General features: G+C 49.2%; 1 protein-coding gene across 3 annotated transcripts in view; it reads left to right on the top strand.

Annotated features, from left to right (window-relative positions):
* The window catches only part of ASAP2 (ArfGAP with SH3 domain, ankyrin repeat and PH domain 2), a 2,176,645-nt gene that overhangs the window by 823,352 nt on the left and 1,332,876 nt on the right, over window positions 1–20,417 (top strand). For all 3 annotated transcript variants that reach the window (XM_069606005.1, XM_069606004.1, XM_069606003.1), the window contains exon 9: window positions 14,971–15,057. In XM_069606005.1, coding sequence (XP_069462106.1) covers window positions 14,971–15,057 — 87 coding nt within the window. The remainder of the gene's footprint in view (window positions 1–14,970; window positions 15,058–20,417) is intronic.

Raw genomic sequence — 20,417 nt, 5'->3', positions numbered from 1 at the left:
ATTGAGTTTGACCTTCGTTTGGACCGTATACAACGGCAAGAGTGAGTGGGGCGCCCTGCAGGGACCCCCGCACCAGCAAGTAGCGGCCCTCTGGGTCTTTCAGTATGGCCTCTTTTTCGAAGCCGACATTCCTTGCTAACAAAATGGCCACCCCTCTCTTTTTGCCCTTGTGGGACGCACAAAAAACCTCCCCAATTCTCCCCCCCCCCTGCATTTTAGGCTCTTCCCCCGTGCCCAGTGAGTCTCCAGCAAGAAGAGAAGGTCAAGGTGTTAGGGAGAATTCTCTGTAAAGGCTAATTTCCCAAACCTAGTGAGTCCCCCAGCAGCTTTGCTGGGTTTTTGGGGTTTATTTTTTCTCCTGCTAAGACTGAGACTCTTTTCCTCCCACTCTTAGACATGATTTGAGTTGTTCCTTTGACTTTGGATGTGGAGAGAGAGACTCCTTTTCCCCCATAGGGCTTCATGTGTTTTTGATATGTGGGTTACACAGCACCCTCCGTGCAATAACCCAGGGGTGTCGTAGCGACCCCCAAACATAGACTCCATACCCTGGGACTGACTGTCTCCCAGGGCATGTAAAGTCACCATTGGCTTTACTAGTCTCAAATTGTGAACAGAACCAGTACAAACCATCATATTGTGGACGTACTGGTTGGGGCAATTCGGTTGCCCCAGGGTCTGTTGTTCGAGGGGGCACTGTCCAGTCCCCCCCCGACCGAGTTTTGGCTGGTGGCAGTGGATACTACTTTTTATATTCGACCGCGAATATATTCCTATGGGATTTTCCCATTGTTCGAGGCTACCACTTTTTAAAATAGCCTCGAACATACCGCCGGTTTGTTAAATTAATATAAATTTACCGGTTGGTATTTTTTGCCGAACCTTGGTTCCAAAATGGCGTTTGTGTTCGCTTCTGTGACTCCAACCCAAGTAGAGCCCTTTGTTCCACTTTTTGGCGGGCTTCTCCACAGAAGCCTCCAAAAGTGGTGCCACTCTGTTTGGGTACCACAGGGGGTGTGGGAGGGGGTTTAGGCACCCTGGACTGAGTTGCCTCGGCAACTCACTCAAGTCGCACTCTTGTGTGATTGGCCCAGCCCTGCTCACCACTTAGCATGTTTGAGTGACAGCCAGGCTGAATGAATGGGGGTTTTCTGCATAAAAGCAGGGCTTTTGGGACTGGAACTTCAGAAGTCGCCACAGGACCTAAAGAATCCGAGGAGGGAGAAGCCGAGCCGACCTGCAACGACGACACCACCGGTGGAGCCCTGCTGAACCGTCTCACCACTTTTCCCGACGACAGAGGAGATCTCCAGCCCAGAGAGTCACCTTCCTTTGACTGGTGGGGATAACCAGTTTGCCCGTCTTTTCGCCTTCCTGGACCATCTCGTGGCCGCCTTGCCCGTGCCAAGCACCCGGCAACCGGAATACCGCGATTTACCACTACCGCGAAGAAAATGGTGGTACCTTGTTACCGGGAAACTCTGCGGCTGGTTTCTTCCCTGGCAGTGCAATGACCTTCAGCTTTCCACCACGCCAAGACCTCCTCTTCCTCTGGACGAAACGCCGACTTGCACCCGCTGCCAGGAACAACTGCCTCCGCTGGAGCGTTCTTCCCATTTTCAGGTACTGTGTCCTGCCTGGCTTCCCTTGCGACAGATCGTTCAGGGTGACAGTAAATCCTCGACTTTCTAACCTGGGTTAGCCTGGGGCCTGATAACTAACTTTTCCTGAGTTATCTCAAGCTTTTGAGAACTATTTACAAAGACTCTTTGGGCATAACCCCACTGTGTGATCCTGTACAAATTTCGCTTGCTCTCTCTAAGAGTGGGCCAGGCATTTGAACTTCCTTGCTCTCCTGTAGACTTTACCTAACCTGTGGTTCTTTGAAAAGTATTGAGATTTGTGTGCTTTCATAACTCTGCCTTTTTCCCTCCCTTTTTAAATAACTTATTAGAGTGCCATCTTATGTTAAGCGCTCACTTCCGTCTGAAAATAAGTGGTGTTTCTCATTAAGACTTGTCTAATAAGTAATCAGGGTTGTATATATATATATTAGTGACTGTGTGTTGAATTTACTTACCTCTTTTTGTGCTAGTGTAATTTACAAGTGTGTCTTTAAATAAATATATACTTTTACACCAAAGCTCTGGTCAGTGTTTGCTTGTGCTACTGTATCTCTGTACCTATTGTGTATACTCTATATGCTGCCTAACTCATCTTGAGAGACGTCTGACTGCTCAGCCACAGCTACCAGGTAAATCTGGGTGGTACAGACTGCTACCAGTTGGGTTTACTGCCAACCACCTGTAGTCTTAAATCACTTGCAGTGGTCCCTAAGGGAACTGCACAGGTTTCTGCCTAACACAAGGTTCACCCTTCTAAACTCCCTACAGACCATGGACCTCTTTGTGGGGGTGTTCAGGCCCCGTACGTTGAGAGAGCCCACTCCCTGGCCTGGCAGACTTTCAGCCATAGAGTTTTCTTCTCTCTCGGTCAACACCTTCACATTACCCTCCCTTGCGTGCTCCCTTAGTTTTGTTTTGTCCTCCCCCTCTCTCCCCACCCCCCCCGGGTGGGCCTGAAACATTTCCCTAACTGCCCCCCATTCCCAACCCCTAACTGAGCAACCCCAACTTTTGTGTACCCCCCTCCCCGGGGTCCAGCCAGTTAGTTCAGCCATCTCTGGCTTTTGGCCGAACCACCAGCCTGCCTACTTCGGCCAGGCGATCGTGTAAAGCTTGTCACTTTGAGCCCTCCCTGCCCCCCTGTTGCGTCGTCCCTTCTTTGGACCCCTTATACTTGCTGTTCGTGGGGACGCTGTTAGTGGTAGAACCTCTCAGTCCTCACTCGTCTGTCCAAAACGTGACGGGTCGCCCCCGTTCTCAGTCCTCCAAGTCGTTCTGTTCTCCGTCCTTCGCTGGTGACGGTGTATTCATTTTTCTGAATTTCCTTGCGCCGTTTTTTCTTCTCCTGTCACCCGACGGGCCAAGGCCACTTGGTTTGCCCTTCTCCGGCCCCGGTGGCCCCCTCCGGGGGTTTGAGTCTGTTATGTAGTCTTGGAGTGCTCCCCGTATGTCGTCTTCCGTGATTAGAGTTGACCGTTGACCCATATATTCGAATGCCAGGGAGAAGGGGTAGCCCCATCTGTAGTGCACTCCCTCCTCCTTGAGCATTTGCGTTAGGGGGCGGCACATTCTGCGCTTGGCCAGAGTATAGATCCTGGTAGATAGAAATCTGGGCATTATTGTAAGTTATCTCCCGGGCCTTTCTGGTCTCCTCCAGCACTTTTGTCTTTTCCGAATAGTAGTGGAACCGGACCAAGATCGACAGGGGCCCCCCGATCTGCCCCCCGCCCTGTGCACCCTATCGAATGTGAGTTCCGCTGTTGTCTCTTCTGCAAGCAGGAGGGTAACATTTTGCACCGCTCGGGTGATGTCTCTCCGTTTCCCTTTCCAATTCGGGTACCCCGAAGATTCTGAGGTTGTTCCTCCTTTCCCTGTTTTCGAAGTCATCCATTTGCCGGGCTCGTCCCGCTTCTCCAGGGCAGCTAGCCTCATGCCTATTTATATATCTTGAGATGCTGTTGTAGATTGGTTGGTCTCAACCTATAACAGTCTGTCCTCGAACTTGTCCACCCTTTGGTCCATTTTCTCGAATTTCTGGGCGATATCAGAGCGCATGTCCCCGATTTCCTGCAGGCTTGAGGCAAAGCCCCTTTGCACTGCCGCTGTGGAAGGTACCGGGGCCTCCGACTGGGCCATTTCTCTATCGAGGCTCGTACCTTTGCTGCTACTTGGTGCCGCCTGGAAGCGATATTCCTGCAAGGTTTCTCGCCAGTTCATCTGGTCCCCCCCTGTGCCCCGCCGCCAAGTCCGCTGCGGTCCCGCCAGGGACTGAGAGAACCCTCTCGAGTCAGACAGTGATTTCCTTCCTGGGGTACCACAAGGGGGGCTCGTGAGAAGAGGGTGAACCGGGGAGAGGTCTCCCCCCACTCGAATGAAGTATGCCTTTGCTGCTGCAGGGGGGTCGTTATTGGGCAGGCACACGCCCCGCCGTCCCCAGGCGGGGGCCTCACACCCAGTCCAGCTTTGCTGTGGCAATCACGGACTTCTTTTGGTGGAGGTCGTTGTGGTCCGATGGGTCCCCTCACCTCAGCCCTCGCTCCTATCGAATGTGGCTCCTCTGTTCTTCTGGGCCCGCCGTGTCAAGGTGCAGGCCCTGCTGCGTTGCGGGGGACTCCCGCCTGTCTGCGCGATCTTCGGTGGGCCCCTAAGGCCAGCGCTGAGGAGTCTCGTGGGGGCCTGTTCTGTGTTTTCACTCCTGGTGGCGTCGGGCTCCAGCACCTCCGCCCCAGTCCCCTGGGAGCCGGCCTCCAAACAGCGTGCCCTCTCTGTCTGCCGAATCGGGCCTCCGGCGTGTTATGCCTCGGCTCGGGGGCAGGGGGCGTGAGCCCGCTTCACGCTCTGTGGCCGCTCCTCCGGTCTGTTGGGGTACCCTGTCCCCGGCCGTGCCTCTCGCCCAGCTGGTGTAGGGAGCTTGTCGAGGGGAGGGGGAATCCTGTGCAATGCGTCCACGCGGTTCCGAAGGGACGCCCCTCCTCCCTTGGCTCTGCGGCCGCCAAGGCCTCACTTCGCTTTACACCCGGAGGCCTCAGGTCTCGTTCTCGGGTTCTCCGCGGTTTCTGAGCGTAGCTGTTTCGCGCGTCGGGTGCCCAGGGGGAGTGGGGGGGGAGGTCGCCACACCACACCACACCACTCCGTCCAGTTGAGTCTGCCTGGGGGGGGGGCTCAATACCCTATAACTGTCAGGTTTTGGCAGGAGCTGTACACTCAGGCAGCCATTGCCTGTGCGCCCCCTGGTGGCCTCCCTAGCTCTGATTTTGAGGGTAGACCTCACATTCTCCAGACCACATCCACAACAAAAACACACTGCACAACACCTTTGCAGTAGAATGCAGCTATCCCCCACAATAGAAATGTGGCATAGCTGCTCACGTAATGCTTCTCCTGCTCACACACTCCCTAGACCACCGCTCTTGACCTTCCACTACACACACTACTGTAAGATAAAGTACACAACACCTAAGCCATTAGAGTGCTGGGAAGACATCATGAAGCTCGACACAGAAAACAAATTAAAAGTTCTAAATAAAATGCTTTATTAAATCAAATGTCAGGAAGGTAGAAGGCTTAACTTGCCATGTGCTAACGTTGGATTTCTCTACCTGAAAGAAACTAAGGAAAGTCTGAGGCAAAGAGTTCAACTTAAGTCAGTCTGTGTCCAAAACCTACCCTTGCCCTCACAACTAAAGCTAACCAATGTGTAGTGATCTCAGTAATAAAATAAAATGTGTTGACACAAAGTTCTGAGCTTCTTCCAGCTCTTAGCTTCCTCTTCAGCTCCCCTTCCCCAAGTTCAAGAGTTCTACAAAAAAGTCTCAAGATTACCTTTCTCAAGTTCAAGGCTCTATAGTCCCACACGATCCTCTGGGTTCTCTTCCCCAAGTTCACTGCAACACAGTTCACACAAAAAGGGGTCTTGAGGCTCTGTCCTCAAGTTAGTATTTTCAGTTCATCGAACTTCAGTGTTCCCTTCCCCAAGATTTCAACCTAGCAACTTGTACTGGTTTCATTGTTTCACAGTATAACTTAAATCGAGGTCCACCTGACCCTCCTGGCTCGTCTTACCAGTTCACTCAGTAAACTTCTTGGTTCATTGCACTATGTCTTTGACTTTCACCATTTAGGGCTAACTAGTCTAGGCACAGTTGTCAGACCACACTGTCCACCCGTCACACAGGTCATGCAACCTGGAACCCTAGGCTCTCCAGCCTGACGGGTTCTTCTGTACTTGGCCCTGTGTGCAGTTTCACGCTCCTGGCTTCTCCTGGTTAGCCTCTTGGCTTTGCCATAACGCTTCACACACCTCTTGCCAGCCTTTGGCCATGCCGTACTATGTCCATTCATAAAGTTCACTTTGTGGTGGTTTTCCATACCCCACCTTTCAGGTATATTCTTTCACACTTGGGCTCTTTTCAGAAGTTACTTTCAAATGGGCACTTTCCCTTTTCGCTTTCATTCGCTATTTAGCTTTGCTCATACCGTTTTCTACAGTTTTATTCAATAAGCTTACTTTAGCTTGATTTTAACTTTTCATTCATTTAGTTATTTGAAAAACGTAGTTCAGCTTTGTTTCAAAGTTTGTCAGTTCAGTATTCAAAATAACTCGTACATCATTTACTTTTTTTTTGTTTTTTTTTGTTTGCTTGTTAGGTGCTTATACAGCAAGTAAATACTGTTTCAAAGCGCCCACAGGGCAAAGGGAGGGATCAAGGGAGTGAAACACATTAAAATAAACAAATATATTAAGAACAGTGGCGGGAAAAAGGAAACGGATGAACGTATTATGCCTTGTGAGTATTCAGAACGTGCAAGTGCAGCAAGGAAGAGAGCAGAGGGGGAAGGTGCTGGAGTGTCTGTGCTCGTTGATGAGCCACAGATGAAGTGCATGGTAAGGTGAGTGCTACACGGTCTGAAGCTGCGTTGGGTGTAAGTTCGAGCCTCCAGGGCCTAGGGTGTGCCAGGGCAAGTGCTGAGGGTAGACGGAAGCTGGGGCGATTGGGTGTGGGAGGTCAGGGGCCCCGAGGATGGATAAGGGACCAATACACCAATCACAGCAACTATGAAGTAAGCAGAGAGAATGCAGGAAGGAGGAGGTAGATTGCCTATGCATAGCCCTCTAGGAGCGCCCCAATGCAGTGACTTTCCCCCGACACTAATGAGTCTTTGGCGTTCCTCTCCGGTGGCTCCGCTTCCTCTCTTCTGCATCTCGGATCGGCGGGCCAGGCTCTGCAAGCCCCACTCACTCTACAGATGATGTCCTCCACACGCCGGCGGCTCTGCTGCTTCGGCACGGTCGTGGACGGCTTCTTTTCTTCTTCACTCGCAGCTCCTGCTGCTCTTTCTCCCATACAGAGGATCCCACACCTGTGGTGGCCTGACAGCCCAGCTTGCTCTGTGCTCCACAGGTCCTCTGGGACATTGCTGCCGTCCTGGTTTCCTCTCAGGTCCCACCACAGCTGCCTCCTACTAGAAGGGTCCCCTGATGGTATCTCCCACACATGCCTCCCTGATCTGCTCTTCTGTTTTCTGGCTCTCCCTTTATACACCTTTAACCACTTGACAGGTTGCAGGTGTGGATTCTGGGTTAACCGACTTTAATTAATGGGACATGCCTGACCCTCACAGTACTCTATTGGTATCTTCTTCGTCCGAGTGCTATATTGGTGAAATGAGTTTCTAGTGTTCATTACTCTGCCGCCTCTTCCTTGTCCCAGTACTGTCAGAGGTAAAATGTGGGGAAATGAGGAGTTCGGTTTTACAGTAGCCTATAGAGGTATGGGGAGGGTTAGGTTGGTCTTCAATAGGGAAAGGGGGATACCATGTCTTGCCTACTTCACCCTTAGCTCTTCTCTTCTTCCCCCATTTCTGGTACTTCTGGATTGGTGATATATTCTGTCATTTTCTTGGTCAGTGGGACAGGGATAACAATACCCCATAACTACCTCTGGGATGGATTTTTTTTGAAAGGGAAATGCAGAATTCTGCGTCCCACCTGAGGACCTCTCGTTCCCAATCCCAAAGGACCCTCCACCCAGGTGATTCACTCGCTTCTCCATCCCCAGGGTCAGGATTCAAGAGAGATGGCTTTTCCCTGGCCACCTGAGAAGAGTATCCAAGGGGAGTAGATGTGAGGATGCCCTCAGGTTTCTCACAGTGCCCAGCTTTACATACTTTGCACAATACCAAGAACATTAGAATGTAGCTTTCTCCAGCATTGGATCTTTCATGGATTCACATGCTTTGAATATTCCCCGTCGTCAGGCTGGGAATCCCCGGTACATTATATAGACCCTTTCCCGTAGGAAAACTTTTTCGACGCTTATGCGTCCTATCCACCTCGTTTTGTATCATGCGTGCCCGTACCGTCAGGACGTCATGGTACAAATCCAGGCCCCGCCCCCGCGCTCCCTCAGATTTCAACCGTCTTTCAAAGTAGTGGGATCCTCGTGTTTTACTACTAGTGAAAACTAGGTTGTTTTGTCTGTTTCGCTTCGGCGAAGTTCAAATTCTGGAGAATTATGTCTGGAAAAGCGTTATTTCGCCCGTGTGCAACCTGTGGCCTCAAAAAGGTTTATGAAGGAGACGGCCACATGGACTGTATCTACTGTCTCCACCCGCACCACACGGCGGATACATGTGAGATATGCCAGGGTTTCTCCCAAAAAACCCTTAAGGACCGAAAAAGAAGGCTGGTCGACTGGCTTAATGACGGAGCGGGGGCCTACCCGGCTTCGGAAGTTGGCTCCACGGCCTCCAGGAGCAAGTCGGAACCTCCATCGAAGAAGGTACGCAAGCAGAAATTTGCGCTGAGGGCAAGCATAAGAGGAAACAGGCTGGATCTTCCTCATCACATAAAAAGTCCTCCTCCTCCTCATCATCTAAGACGGAGAGGCTAGCGCTGTCAAAATCCTCCTCAGGGGACCGTCCCAGGTCTTCCATGAGTCGGGAAGCCTCAGCCGGGAAGTCGGCATCCAAATCGACGACGAAGTCTAAGGGCTCGACGACGACGACTTGCTCGTCGACCTCGGTGTCATTGACGATGCCTATTACCGTTCAAGCAGCAGCGGTTGGGATTCCTTCGTCGACGGAGACTCAGTCTATGGCTTGGCTGCCTGAGGTCTATGACCCGATCCCCCCGGAGGTCTTACTGCAGCCAGACACGGCCGGCTCGGCGGAAGGAGAAGGTGATATGGTTCTGCAGCCATCGGATTTAGGCTTACGGCCTTCCACGTCGACGACGACGACGGCGACGAGTGCGAGCGGGGGTATGGTACCGATATCATCCACGTTATTGACCCCCCAGACGGTTTTGTCTCTGGATGTGCTTAATACTCTTCAGAAGCTCCTGCAGCGGCTGGATACGCAGTTCCCTCAACCTGGGACGTCATCGTCACTTTTGTCTGTACCTTCCGTCGACGAGCAAACTTGTACGGCTCGCTCGACGATGAAACACCCATCGGCTCCCCAGGCGGCGAAAGATCGTCCTCGAGCTCAGGAGGAGGGTGAGTTGTCGGAGTCCGACTCTATACTAGATGACTCGGGGTCAGACGTCTCCTTGTCACCGTCGAGGGACCCAACATGGAATTCGGATGTAGAGTTAGAGTCTACGAGGAGCCAGACACAGCCATCTCCCCCTGTTGATGTGGGAGCCTTCCATGCAATGATGGGGAAAGCTTGTTCCGAATTCGGCTTGATTCCTGAGGAGCAGAAGAAAGACTGTTTCCTTTTTGACCATATGGGTCAAAGGAGAAAATCGGTATTTGCCATCCCAATCCTGGACCACGTGTGGCAAGAAGGTCTCAAGACGATGCGCCATCCGTTCTCGGAGCCAGCCATTAAGGGACGGATCGAGAAAAAGTTTAAAGCTCCGGAGTCCACTCCAAAATGTCTAACATCACAGCCTCTGTCTGACTCGGTGGTGTCGGCGGCAGCGGCTAGGAAGGCCAGGGTCCAGCAAAAATGTTCAACGCCACCGGAAAGCGAGGCTAGGAGACAGGACGCCTTTGGAAAGAAGGTGCTCTCGGTCGGAGCGACGACAGTAAGAGCAGCCAATTCCTTAGCGATCGTGTCACAATATGATAGGGAAATGTGGCACAAACTAGCCCCTATCCTAGAACACCTGCCAGACGAACACCGGAAAGCAGCTATGTTACTGGTGCGGGATGGCGAAGAGGCCTCGAACCACGCTATTAATATCGCAGTTGACCTAGCAGAGTCTGGTTTCAAACAAATCAACCATGGAGTAGTGCTTCGTCGACAAGCGTGGCTCAAATGTACTACTTTCCGTCCTGAAGTACAGTACAAAGTCCTGGACATGCCATGCGAAGGGGAACACCTGTTTGGCGAAAAGGTTGATGAAGCGCTGAAAGGGATGAAAGAAGACACGGATACTGCTAGGTCCCTCGGCGCCCTTCAAAAGGGTAGAACTTTTCGCTCCTTTCGCCCCTTCAGGGGTGCTTCTGGAAACTCCCGCTTTGGAGCCTCGAGGGACCGTGGATTTAACATGCCCTCTTACTCTTCACAAGGGTTCAGACGAGCGTCCCAGTCGGCACGTAGAAGCAGGGACTATCAAGCCTCCAGGTGGCGAGGCTCGGGTCCGTCGTCAACGAAGAACAAGCAAACCAGCAACCAATGACGGCCTTCGGAACGTCCTGGGGGGTCGAGTCTCATCACTTCGACCGATGGAAATGCATCACCACAGATCGATGGGTCCTAGACACGATTCGCATGGGTCATGCGCTGCAATTCAAAGACAAGCCTCCGCGTCTGCCTCCTTTATTCTCGACACAGCCCCACCTCCGAATCCTACGACAAGAGGCGGCGCTTATGTTGCGAAAAGGGGCGGTAGAGAGAGTTCCTGTGGCACAGGAAGGACAAGGAGTTTATTCCAGGTTCTTTGTTGTCAAAAAGCCAAACGGCAAATGGAGGCCCATTCTCGACCTGAGGGTACTCAACAAGTGGCTAAAGAGCCTAAAATTCAAAATGCTAAAGCTCCAAGAGGTTATCAGGTCGGTGCAACCCATGGATTATCTATCATCACCAGACCTTCAAGATGCTTATTTTCACATTCCAATACGCCCACGACACAGGAGATATTTAAGATTTGTCGTCGGGAGAAAGCATTTTCAGTTCAAGGTCCTCCCGTTCGGGCTCAAGTCCTCCCCCAGGACGTTCACCAAGTGCTTGGCCCCTATAGCGGCCCATTTAAGGAAGGATGGTCATCATGTCTATCCATATCTAGACGACTGGCTGGTCAGAGGTTCATCCAAGGAACAAACACGAAACAGTCTACGAGCCACAATGTCCCTCTTACAGGAACTGGGCTTCGCAATAAACTTCAACAAGTCCTCCGTAGAGCCTTCGAGGACCTTGGTCTTCCTAGGAGCGGAGTTTCATACACACACAAGCCTGGTGAGACCATCCAGCGAAAGAATTCAGAAACTTCAAAACAAGGCGTCGGAATGGAGAGGCGGTACCAAGGTCTCGGTGCGCAAGTACATGTCCCTGCTAGGGACCATGTCGTCCTGCATTCCGTTGATGAACAACTGCCGTCTGTTTATGAGACCTTGCCAGGAATTTCTAGCGGACCGTTGGGCGCAGAGCCGAGGTCGCTGGTCCGACAGACTGGTCGTCGACGAACAACTAGTTCAAGCACTCGGCTGGTGGAGAGTGTCTACTCATCTAACGAAAGGGATGCCTCTACTGGAACCAGAGTTCCAAAAGACGGTGGTGACGGATGCATCGCTGAGCGGATGGGGAGCTCATCTGGATACGTTACAGGTACAAGGCCAGTGGTCCTTGCAGGAGTCCTCCCTGCATATCAACCTGCTAGAACTGAGAGCAGTGCGATGGGCTCTAAAATCTTTTCTTCCGCAACTGAGGAATTTGGTGGTGCGTGTCATGACGGACAACACCACTACGATGTTCTACTTGAGGAAACAAGGAGGGACACGTTCCAGGTCCCTATCGACGGAGGCACAGAAAATCTGGCATTGGGCCCTGCAACACAACATGCAAATCTTAGCGTTCCACCTACCAGGCGTGAGAAACGTGGAAGCCGATGCCCTCAGCAGAGAAATGAACGAAGTTCACGAATGGGTGCTGAACGACCAACAACTACAACAAGTATTTAAGAAATGGGGACACCCGTCCATAGACCTGTTTGCAACGAAGAACAACAAAAAATGCCATCAGTACGCAAGCAGATGGCCTCAGCAGGGCTCACTGGGGGATGCGTTCTCCTTCCCATGGACGAACAAATTCATGTACGCATTCCCTCCATTTCCCCTGGTCAGGAGGATGTTGCAATGGATCCTCAGGTACCCATGTCGGGTAATTCTGGTGGCCCCATACTGGGCCAGACAGGTGTGGTTTTCAGACCTGCTACACTTAGCGGCGGCGGAACCGATGAGATTCAAGAAGACCCCCGACCTTCTGTCTCGACAGAAGGGTGTTGTTTGGCATCACGACCCAGACAGCCTCAAGTTGACGGCCTGGCTCCTGACTTCGCCGAATTTGGTCGGCTAACGATTCCAGAGGACTGTCGGCGTATCCTACAAGCGGCAAGAGCACCTTCCACAAACGCCTCATACGCGTACAAATGGAAAAGTTTCTGTCAATGGTGTGAGGATCAACCAGGTTTGGCCCCACAATCGATTAAGCCAGAACAGCTCCTTCCATACTTGCTGCTCTTAGCTCAAAAGGGCCTGTCGGTATCGTCAATAAAAGTACACCTAGCAGCCATTTCCAGGTTTACTCGTCGACGGCACTCGGCACCTTTGTTCAGCGACCGCCTGATTAAGCACTTCCTTAAAGGCCTCTTTCGGAGTTTCCCTCCAGAGAAGAAATTTTCGCCGGAGTGGAGCCTCAATCTGGTCTTAACGTCTCTTATGAAGCCTCCTTTTGAGCCAATGTCATCATCGTCTCTAAAGTTTCTGTCGTGGAAATTGGCCTTCCTGGTGGCCATCACTTCAGCCCGACGTATTTCAGAAGTTCAGGCTCTAATGGTAGAACCACCATACTTACGATTTTTCAAGACCAAGGTAGTCCTAGCCACTAACCCACAGTTCATACCAAAAGCTCCTTCGGTGTTCCATAAACACTCCTCTATTGTGTTGCCTACGTTTTTTCCGGAGCCATGCTCTGGAGCGGAGCGCATGCTACACACATTGGATGTAAAAAGGGCTCTCAAGTTTTATCTTCATCGTACGCAACCGTTCAGAGAAACGAGACAGCTGTTCGTGGCCTATAGTTTGGGTGCTAGAGGAAAAGCCATTTCAAAGCAAGGACTATCAAGATGGGTGTCATCTACCATTTCGTACTGCCATTCCAGGGCAGGGAAGCCTCTTCTACGACGGCCAAGAGCTCATTCAACTAGAGCAGCGGCATCGTCGACGGCACTGTGGACCGGAGTCCCTCTAGGGGACATCTGCATGGCGGCTACCTGGGCGGCTACACACACCTTTACCCGCCATTACTGCCTGTCGCAGCAACATGCCGAAGACACCCGGATGGGACAGGCGGTGCTAAGACACCTATTCCAATAAGGTAAGCCCCGGCTGAGGGGTTGCATCCTGTGAAATTTATGACTATGTGGTTCGTTTTCCTATGTTAACGATTACTGATGTATACATGATCATAGGGAACGGGCTTTGCGAAGAAAGTATATGGGTTTGCATGCACGCCTCCTCTTGGGGGTGGTACTGCTATGTAATCTATTCAAAGCATGTGAATCCATGAAAGATCCAATGCTGGAGAAGGGAATAGTTTCTTACCTGTAACTCCATTTCTCCAGCATTGGTATCTTTCATGGATTCACATGCGCCCGCCTGCCTCCCCTGAACATGCAAACCGGTTCCCCCACTACTTTGGGGGCCGAAATCTGAGGGAGCGCGGGGGCGGGGCCTGGATTTGTACCATGACGTCCTGACGGTGCGGGCACGCATGATACAAAACAAGGTGGATAGGACGCATAAGCGTCGAAAAAGTTTTCCTACGGGAAAGGGTCTATATAATGTACCGGGGAATATTCAAAGCATGTGAATCCATGAAAGATACCAATGCTGGAGAAATGGAGTTACAGGTAAGAAACTATTCCCATCCTCCACGATAACATTCGGTCTAGCTGTACACATAATGTTTCCTCTGCTTCACATACTGTTCACAACACCTCGACCATTAGAATGCAGCTATCCCCCATAAAATGCGGTCTAGCTATAGACACAAGCGCTCTCTCTCGCATACTCTCCAGTCTACCTCTCAGCACCCACCCACATGCCTTCTCAGCATGGATGAATAGTAGGGACTTGGCCAGCCCTATCTACCTTTGTATTGGCTGAAATACACACACGCATTCTATAACTCTGACGAATTTCCCATACCTGGACTTCAGTACCCCAAGGGCATTCAACCTACAGTGCGTTGAGACATACCAATGGTGAAAGGCGCTATACAAACATTACATGACATCTATTGGATGCCAGTTAAAAATTATGATTGTGGGCTATTAAGCATGGCTCTGTGCTCGGCATGGAAGAGAAGTAGTTTAGTGCACATGTCCTGTGATTGTCTGGGTACTGGAGAAAAGGTTTGGACCTGTTTAGAATTGGTGACAGTCTCTGCTATTCCTAAGTCTCTATGCACCTATCTGGAGTCTTTTCACATGCCCTGAACCTTTTCCATGGGTTGAGAGAAATGGCCGTACAGGGTACTAATTATTGCAGAGGAAAGGTGACAGGGAGCCATCCTATGAAGACGTGTTAATGGACCTTGCGTACTTGTTGAGTAGGGAAAAGCGTTCCCTTGGAAAGGATGGGCTGTGCATAAAATAAGAGTAGACTTTTCAATGAAGTGCACTCCATCTACAGTAAACCTCATGTAGAGCCCAAAAGTGTTTTTAGATTCCTACCATATATAATTGCATGTTTCACTCATTGCATTTCGGTCTCTATATCCTGTTGTATTGAATTTCTTTTTAAAACAATCCTCTGTATAGCATATGAATGTCTCTTCCTCTCGGAAAATAGTCCCTTGTATCCCATACTGGTCCCATCATGGAAAGATTTAGTGACGTGCCAGAGGATTCCTTATCGGAATTATTACTTTCCATCCATCCTCCTCCCCCCCAAGAAACCACTGCTGTCATTAATGGTAAAAATGTTTGAAATTCATTTTTGCACTTTGTTTGCTGCTTCTGATTTCAGCATCCAAAGTGAAATTGTTTCTTTTAAAGGCCAGGTAAAATTGAATAAAAGGGTGCTGTAATACATATGCTTATTTGTACTCGGACCACGTATAAGATTGTAAGCGATTTAAATATATATTATACATGATTCCTCTGTCTTCTCAGATAAAGCAAGTACAAGATGAAGAAAGAAAGCAGCTAAATCAGCTAAGAGATATTTTAAAAACAGCACTTCAAGTTGAACAGAAAGAGGTGAGAGTATGCTGTAATTAATTCTGTTGCTTGTAATTGTGTAACTACTGAGACCCAATAATTAAAAAAATGTTAATATGATTAATTGCTTGCATTTCCTCAACAGATAAGCTGATGAGGCACATTACTAATCTTCGGAGTGTCTGATCAGAGACTTGGCAATGCTCAGAGGGACAGTTGAGGAGCCATATCGCTCACCAATGAGTGTTTTTGGTTTCGTAGTATGGATGCTTCTTTATTATAATTGGACCAATATGGATTTAGCAGTGAACCACATATTTTCATCAGTGTCCTGTCTTCTCAGATCCATGTAATCAAGTCCTAGTACTTCCTAAGAAGTACCTGAAAAGTGTGTTCAAATAAAGTGATGGAGGGGTACTAAAGGCAATGTTTGCTTAGGTAATTTATAATAGATTATAGATAATTTGACTTTCATCTTGATCATTCACCACACCACAACAAAACAAACCATACATAGTTTTGCCCAACACCACACGCCGGCTACCAACCGAAAAATCACACCTATGCTCAGTGAACAGTGTCAACCAAACTGAAGCTGCTAACACCACATCACAACTCTCTTGCTCTTTCCCGCTCAGTCCTACTCACTTACCCACCTCCCACCTTGCTTTACAGACCTACCAGATCGCCAAGAAACCACATGGGTGGCAACAGTGCACGGTATAAGAACCTTTTAACATAACATTCATAATTTTTGTGAATTCATCAAAATATAAAAGTATACATATTTTTCGATTTGAAGCTAAACAATAAAATTCAAAATCAAAGGTCAATTAAAAACATTCTCCTCATAGCTATACAAATGTACTTTTAACAAACTCCTTTGGACCTGCCACTTTGGTTTATCATGAGGTTTATGTAGGCATTCTGGGCCAAGAAACATGGATTCCAGGATTTTCTGTACAAGAGTGCCATTAAGGAAAGCATGTAGGTACAACATATCCCAAATGCATCAACAACAGTTTGAAGAGGACAGCCAGTTCTTTCTGGTTCATGTCTGAATTGTACAACTAATCGTTCTATAAACATCAAAAGGTGTTTTGTACCACTTCATAACATCTACACCTCACATTCACTTGTATTCCTTCTGCGCTTGGAACCAATCTGTGAACAAATAGCTATAGACATTGGTACGCCGCTTCAGGTGGTCCACGCAGGTCGGACTGTATAGGACATTAATCACGGTATGCCCGGGAGCATGCCTGATGGGACCGAAACCCTATGTCCATTGTTTTTGGAAGGTTAGTGGGTGTGCCATGAAGACCAAACTACAACACTGAACTAATATAAGCCCCGCAGGATGACACTGTTTCATCTTTGCCTTAGAGAGCCAACGGGATCTACCAATAGCAATTTGTGAGGTTGAGGTCCCAGAGATACTTTGCAGGCCCAATTTGTCGAATCAACTAGTCTACCCTTGGAAAAGGGGTAAGTATTGATAAGGGATATCTCATTGACCTAGCGGCGGACGTCTGTGCAGAAAAGCTAGCTTCTGTCAGGCTAGGGCACAAGAACATTTGTCGATCAGTGGCTCTGTGATGGCTTAATGCCACTGAGTTGCAGCATCTTTTGAACCTCTGCCTCTATAGCCTTTTTACCTTTCCTTGGCAGGTGGACGGGCCAAAGATTGACAGAATTTAATGGAGTGATTTCAGTTAGTTGAACAAAGCAATGTGCTCTCCCTGGCTAGTTGCAAAAGAAATTATTTATTTTTAGATGGGACCGAAGATCTTTCTTTTTTGCTGTGAGTTACCTTGAAATCGGTTACATCGGGGTTGCAGGCTCTGGTGTTATTGGCATTGAGGACTTAGGAGGCCATCAGAGGGGATTCATTTGGCTTCCACCAGGTTTTTAGCCAGTTCAGGTGGTATAATTCACTGACCCTGCATTGGTCCCCTTGCTCTATGCTCTAATTGTGATCAGAGTAATTGGTTAACTTCATATGGCACCTTGTAACAGGAGGAGTACCAGGTCGCCAACCCTGAAGCACTCCCTGCTCATACATAGGGATTTCTGTCTCTTTGTTGACCCCCAAATCCAATTGAATGAGGTGGCGCTTGTCCTCCATCTCCCTGCTTTGCCTGGATACATTCTCTGGACTGTCTTCTTTAATCATCTCCTCCTACACCTTTCAGGATATATAGGACATAAGAGTGTTCCCAGGCATATACCAACACATAAAAGAAGCTAATGGGCACCTGTAGTGTTTCCTGGTGGGGAGCATGGCACACGAAAGTAGCTTCTGCCAGTTTTGAATGTTTCTTGTGTGTTTGGACACCCGTCTACAGTGAATGTTCTTTAAGGGTTAGTTAAAGTGCTCCATTAGGTCAAGGGTTTGGGGCTGGTAAATGGAGGTGCAAAGAGTCTCTACCTGCAACAGCCTTTTCAGCTTGGCCATGATTCGAGACATGAAAGGAGCTAATTGGTTGGTAAGGCTCTCTTTTAAAAATCTAACATTGGAAAATTATGGTATAAAATGCTTGATCATGCTCTGTATATTACTCTACATGGGAAAGGTTTAAACAATGATGACTAGAATAAAATGGTTCCCTCACTCGCAAGAGGTTTGGGGTCCCATCACATTGATGCCTATCATGAAAAAGGGTTCCTCATTGATGTATAAGGGCTGGAGGGGAGCCTTGCCTAGATCGTGGCAGGGGGTTGCTTGGCACACTCGGCATCGTGAGCCTCTGGTCCCTGCAGAATAATTAGTGTGGGCCATGTCTAAGCTCCCCGATCTGGACTGGGACGCGAATAGCAGTTGGTAAGTGGTCTGCTCATCCCCTTCACATTGTTAAGGACCTTGTATAGAAGTCCTGTTGTCTCCCGCTTCAGATCACAACCTAGATCCTCCCCTCTGCAGAGGCGTGTTGGGACAATTTCAAATTAAATTACTCTCTTTCCCACAATACATACAAAGATTATCTTTGCGTCTTTTCTCCTTCTCTTCTAATGTAAGGGGACCCCAGGTGCTTCAAATGTGCATAGTTTTACTCTTTGTTTCTCTCGACTCTTATCTAGTCGTACAAATGGAACTTTCAACCTTTTCCTCTCTCCCTTCTGCTCTCTAATTCTGTGGTGCAGTCGTAATGCAAGGTCAATCAGTGCAGTACAGGTGGTGGGTTGTGGCTCAACCTGTGCTTATTGCATCCTTCCTCTCTTCCTTGAGTCCCTAATAAAATAGTTTGCTTTGCTTCTGGCCATCCGATCCCTATGATGAGTTTGTTAAATTGTGTTATGTAAGTCACTAAAACCTGTGTTCCCTGGCGCAATGCAAGCAGCTCCTTCTCTTGGGCTAATGAAACATGTTTTCAATCAAACGTTCGTCCACATTCTGTGATAAACTGATAGGTGTAAAGTAAAGGGTCCTCTTTTTGAACTTTTTTGAACTAACGGAATGGCAGCTGCATCCCTGGGCAGATATGAAATGACAAACTCTGTCCTAGCTTGTGTTGTGTCGAAAAGCAGCTTGGTTTCTTAGAAAAAGATTGAGTTGGCACTGAGTCAGGAAGGCTAGATATTTAATGGTTGGTTCACTACCACTGTTGTAGGTCTCCCAGTGGAAGATGATGCAGCCCCATGTAATGGCATAATCTGAGCGGTCAACCCGCTCACCTGTGCCTTTAATGCCATGGTTTCCTGTCGTGACTGAACCAATTCTGTCTGCATTTCCTGTTAATCCTTTAGCATATTATCTGCTGAAGGTTGGGATGGGTACTCCATTTGGCTTGGGTGGTCAATCTTCCCGTATGGGGGCTGATTGTTATGTCACACCTGAAGGGGTATCCACAACCCCATCCTAACCACAGAAGCTGAAGGGAATACGACACTCCCACCTTGGTTGTGTACGGGTCCCTGATTTTTAGTAAACCGGTCACCACGAGACAGCCATTGCGGGGGGAAGAGGGTTAGTGAGTGGTTGTGGATAGGTAGGGGGATTTAAAGGATCACCGGAAGGAGGATTAGGGATGGATGGGTATGGGGAATTTAGGAAAAGACCATTCAACCTGCATGCATGTACTTAATAGCCCAATACTCTTGATTGAGTCTGGCCTGTGGTATCGCACTTAATACCAGTACCTGTCCACCTAATGCTCATTACTGTTAGGAGGGCATGATATCTAACAGTGAAGACAGAAACTAGTGATCTCAGTTCGTTGTTATTTTTTTTTTTAACTTCAATGGGTTGGCTGAACGCTAATCTAACCTAAATCTAAAGATGGGAGCAAGCTACGACCATCAAATAATAACGCAGTCCTAGTCGTGTCTCTGTCAAAATAAAAGGGTCTATACTAATAAACCAATTGCCAATCCTTACTTCTAAATACAAAAGGGTGTGGGACAATGATGTATGCAACAAAGAAAAGTGTTCAAGAAATAGGTCAGGACGGTTGAGCAGTTATCTTCCCTTCCCCACGTTTTCAGCACAGGGCAAGGCGGCACGTTCGAGCTTTGCACACACTATGGCTTCTCTGCCATGAGGGCACAGTTCAAAGTATAGACATTCTCCAGCATGGGGTCTGGCATGGATTCACATGCTCATGAATATTCCCCGTCGTCAGGCCGGGAATCCTCAGTAAAGAAAAAATCAGTATCAGTATCAGTTTCGTTTCTGATCTCTTTCTCAGTAGTAACCAATCACTGGTCTCTGGGTCATACTGCCCCCAGCCAATGACTGCCCTCTCCCTAAGCCCCGCCTCTGGCAGCCATCTTCAGATTTTTACCGCACGCTCAAGTGTTGGGCGTCCTCGTGTTTAGCTCTCGAGCTTTTGCTGCGTTTTCGCGCTTTTTCAAAGAGAATTTCTCATTTTTCGATAAAATAGAGCCTCAAGCTCCACCGTCTGTACATGCGATTAACGGGGATCCGTGTCAGATTTCTCTATGCCCCTCAAGGGTGAAGATTTCGTCGAGTTACGCTTCTTGGAGGATTCCAGAAGTTTCTGCGGCCTACCCGAACATGTCCCAGGAGAAAGGAAGCTCGACGCCCGGAAAGCTGTCCAGGGTTTGCCCTGGATGCCAGCTGCAGAAGGTGTTCAAGGAGGAAGAGCACTCGAAATGTCTCTACTGCCTTCATGAGGACAAAACGCACGTGGAGGAGGACTGTGCGTTTTGCAGGTACATGTCAGAACGGACCATCAGGGACCGACACCTTTTTCTCTCCAACTGGCTGGAAGGAAAGAGCCCGTCAGGTGAGAAGAAGTCTGAGCGGTCTTCTAAGTCCTGTGAGGGCGCCCCGGCGACGGGGGCCCAACAGAAGGCAAAGCACCGCGAGTCCGCGGGCACCAAGAGCGCTAACCGGTCGGGCTCCTCGGCTGCCAGGCAGGGCGCACCCTCTCCAG

Source organism: Ambystoma mexicanum, chromosome 4p, assembly GCF_040938575.1.
Source record: "Ambystoma mexicanum isolate Mex_15411 chromosome 4p, UKY_AmexF1_1, whole genome shotgun sequence".
Lineage (NCBI taxonomy): Eukaryota > Metazoa > Chordata > Amphibia > Caudata > Ambystomatidae > Ambystoma > Ambystoma mexicanum.
This window is presented reverse-complemented; position numbering and strand designations above follow the sequence as displayed.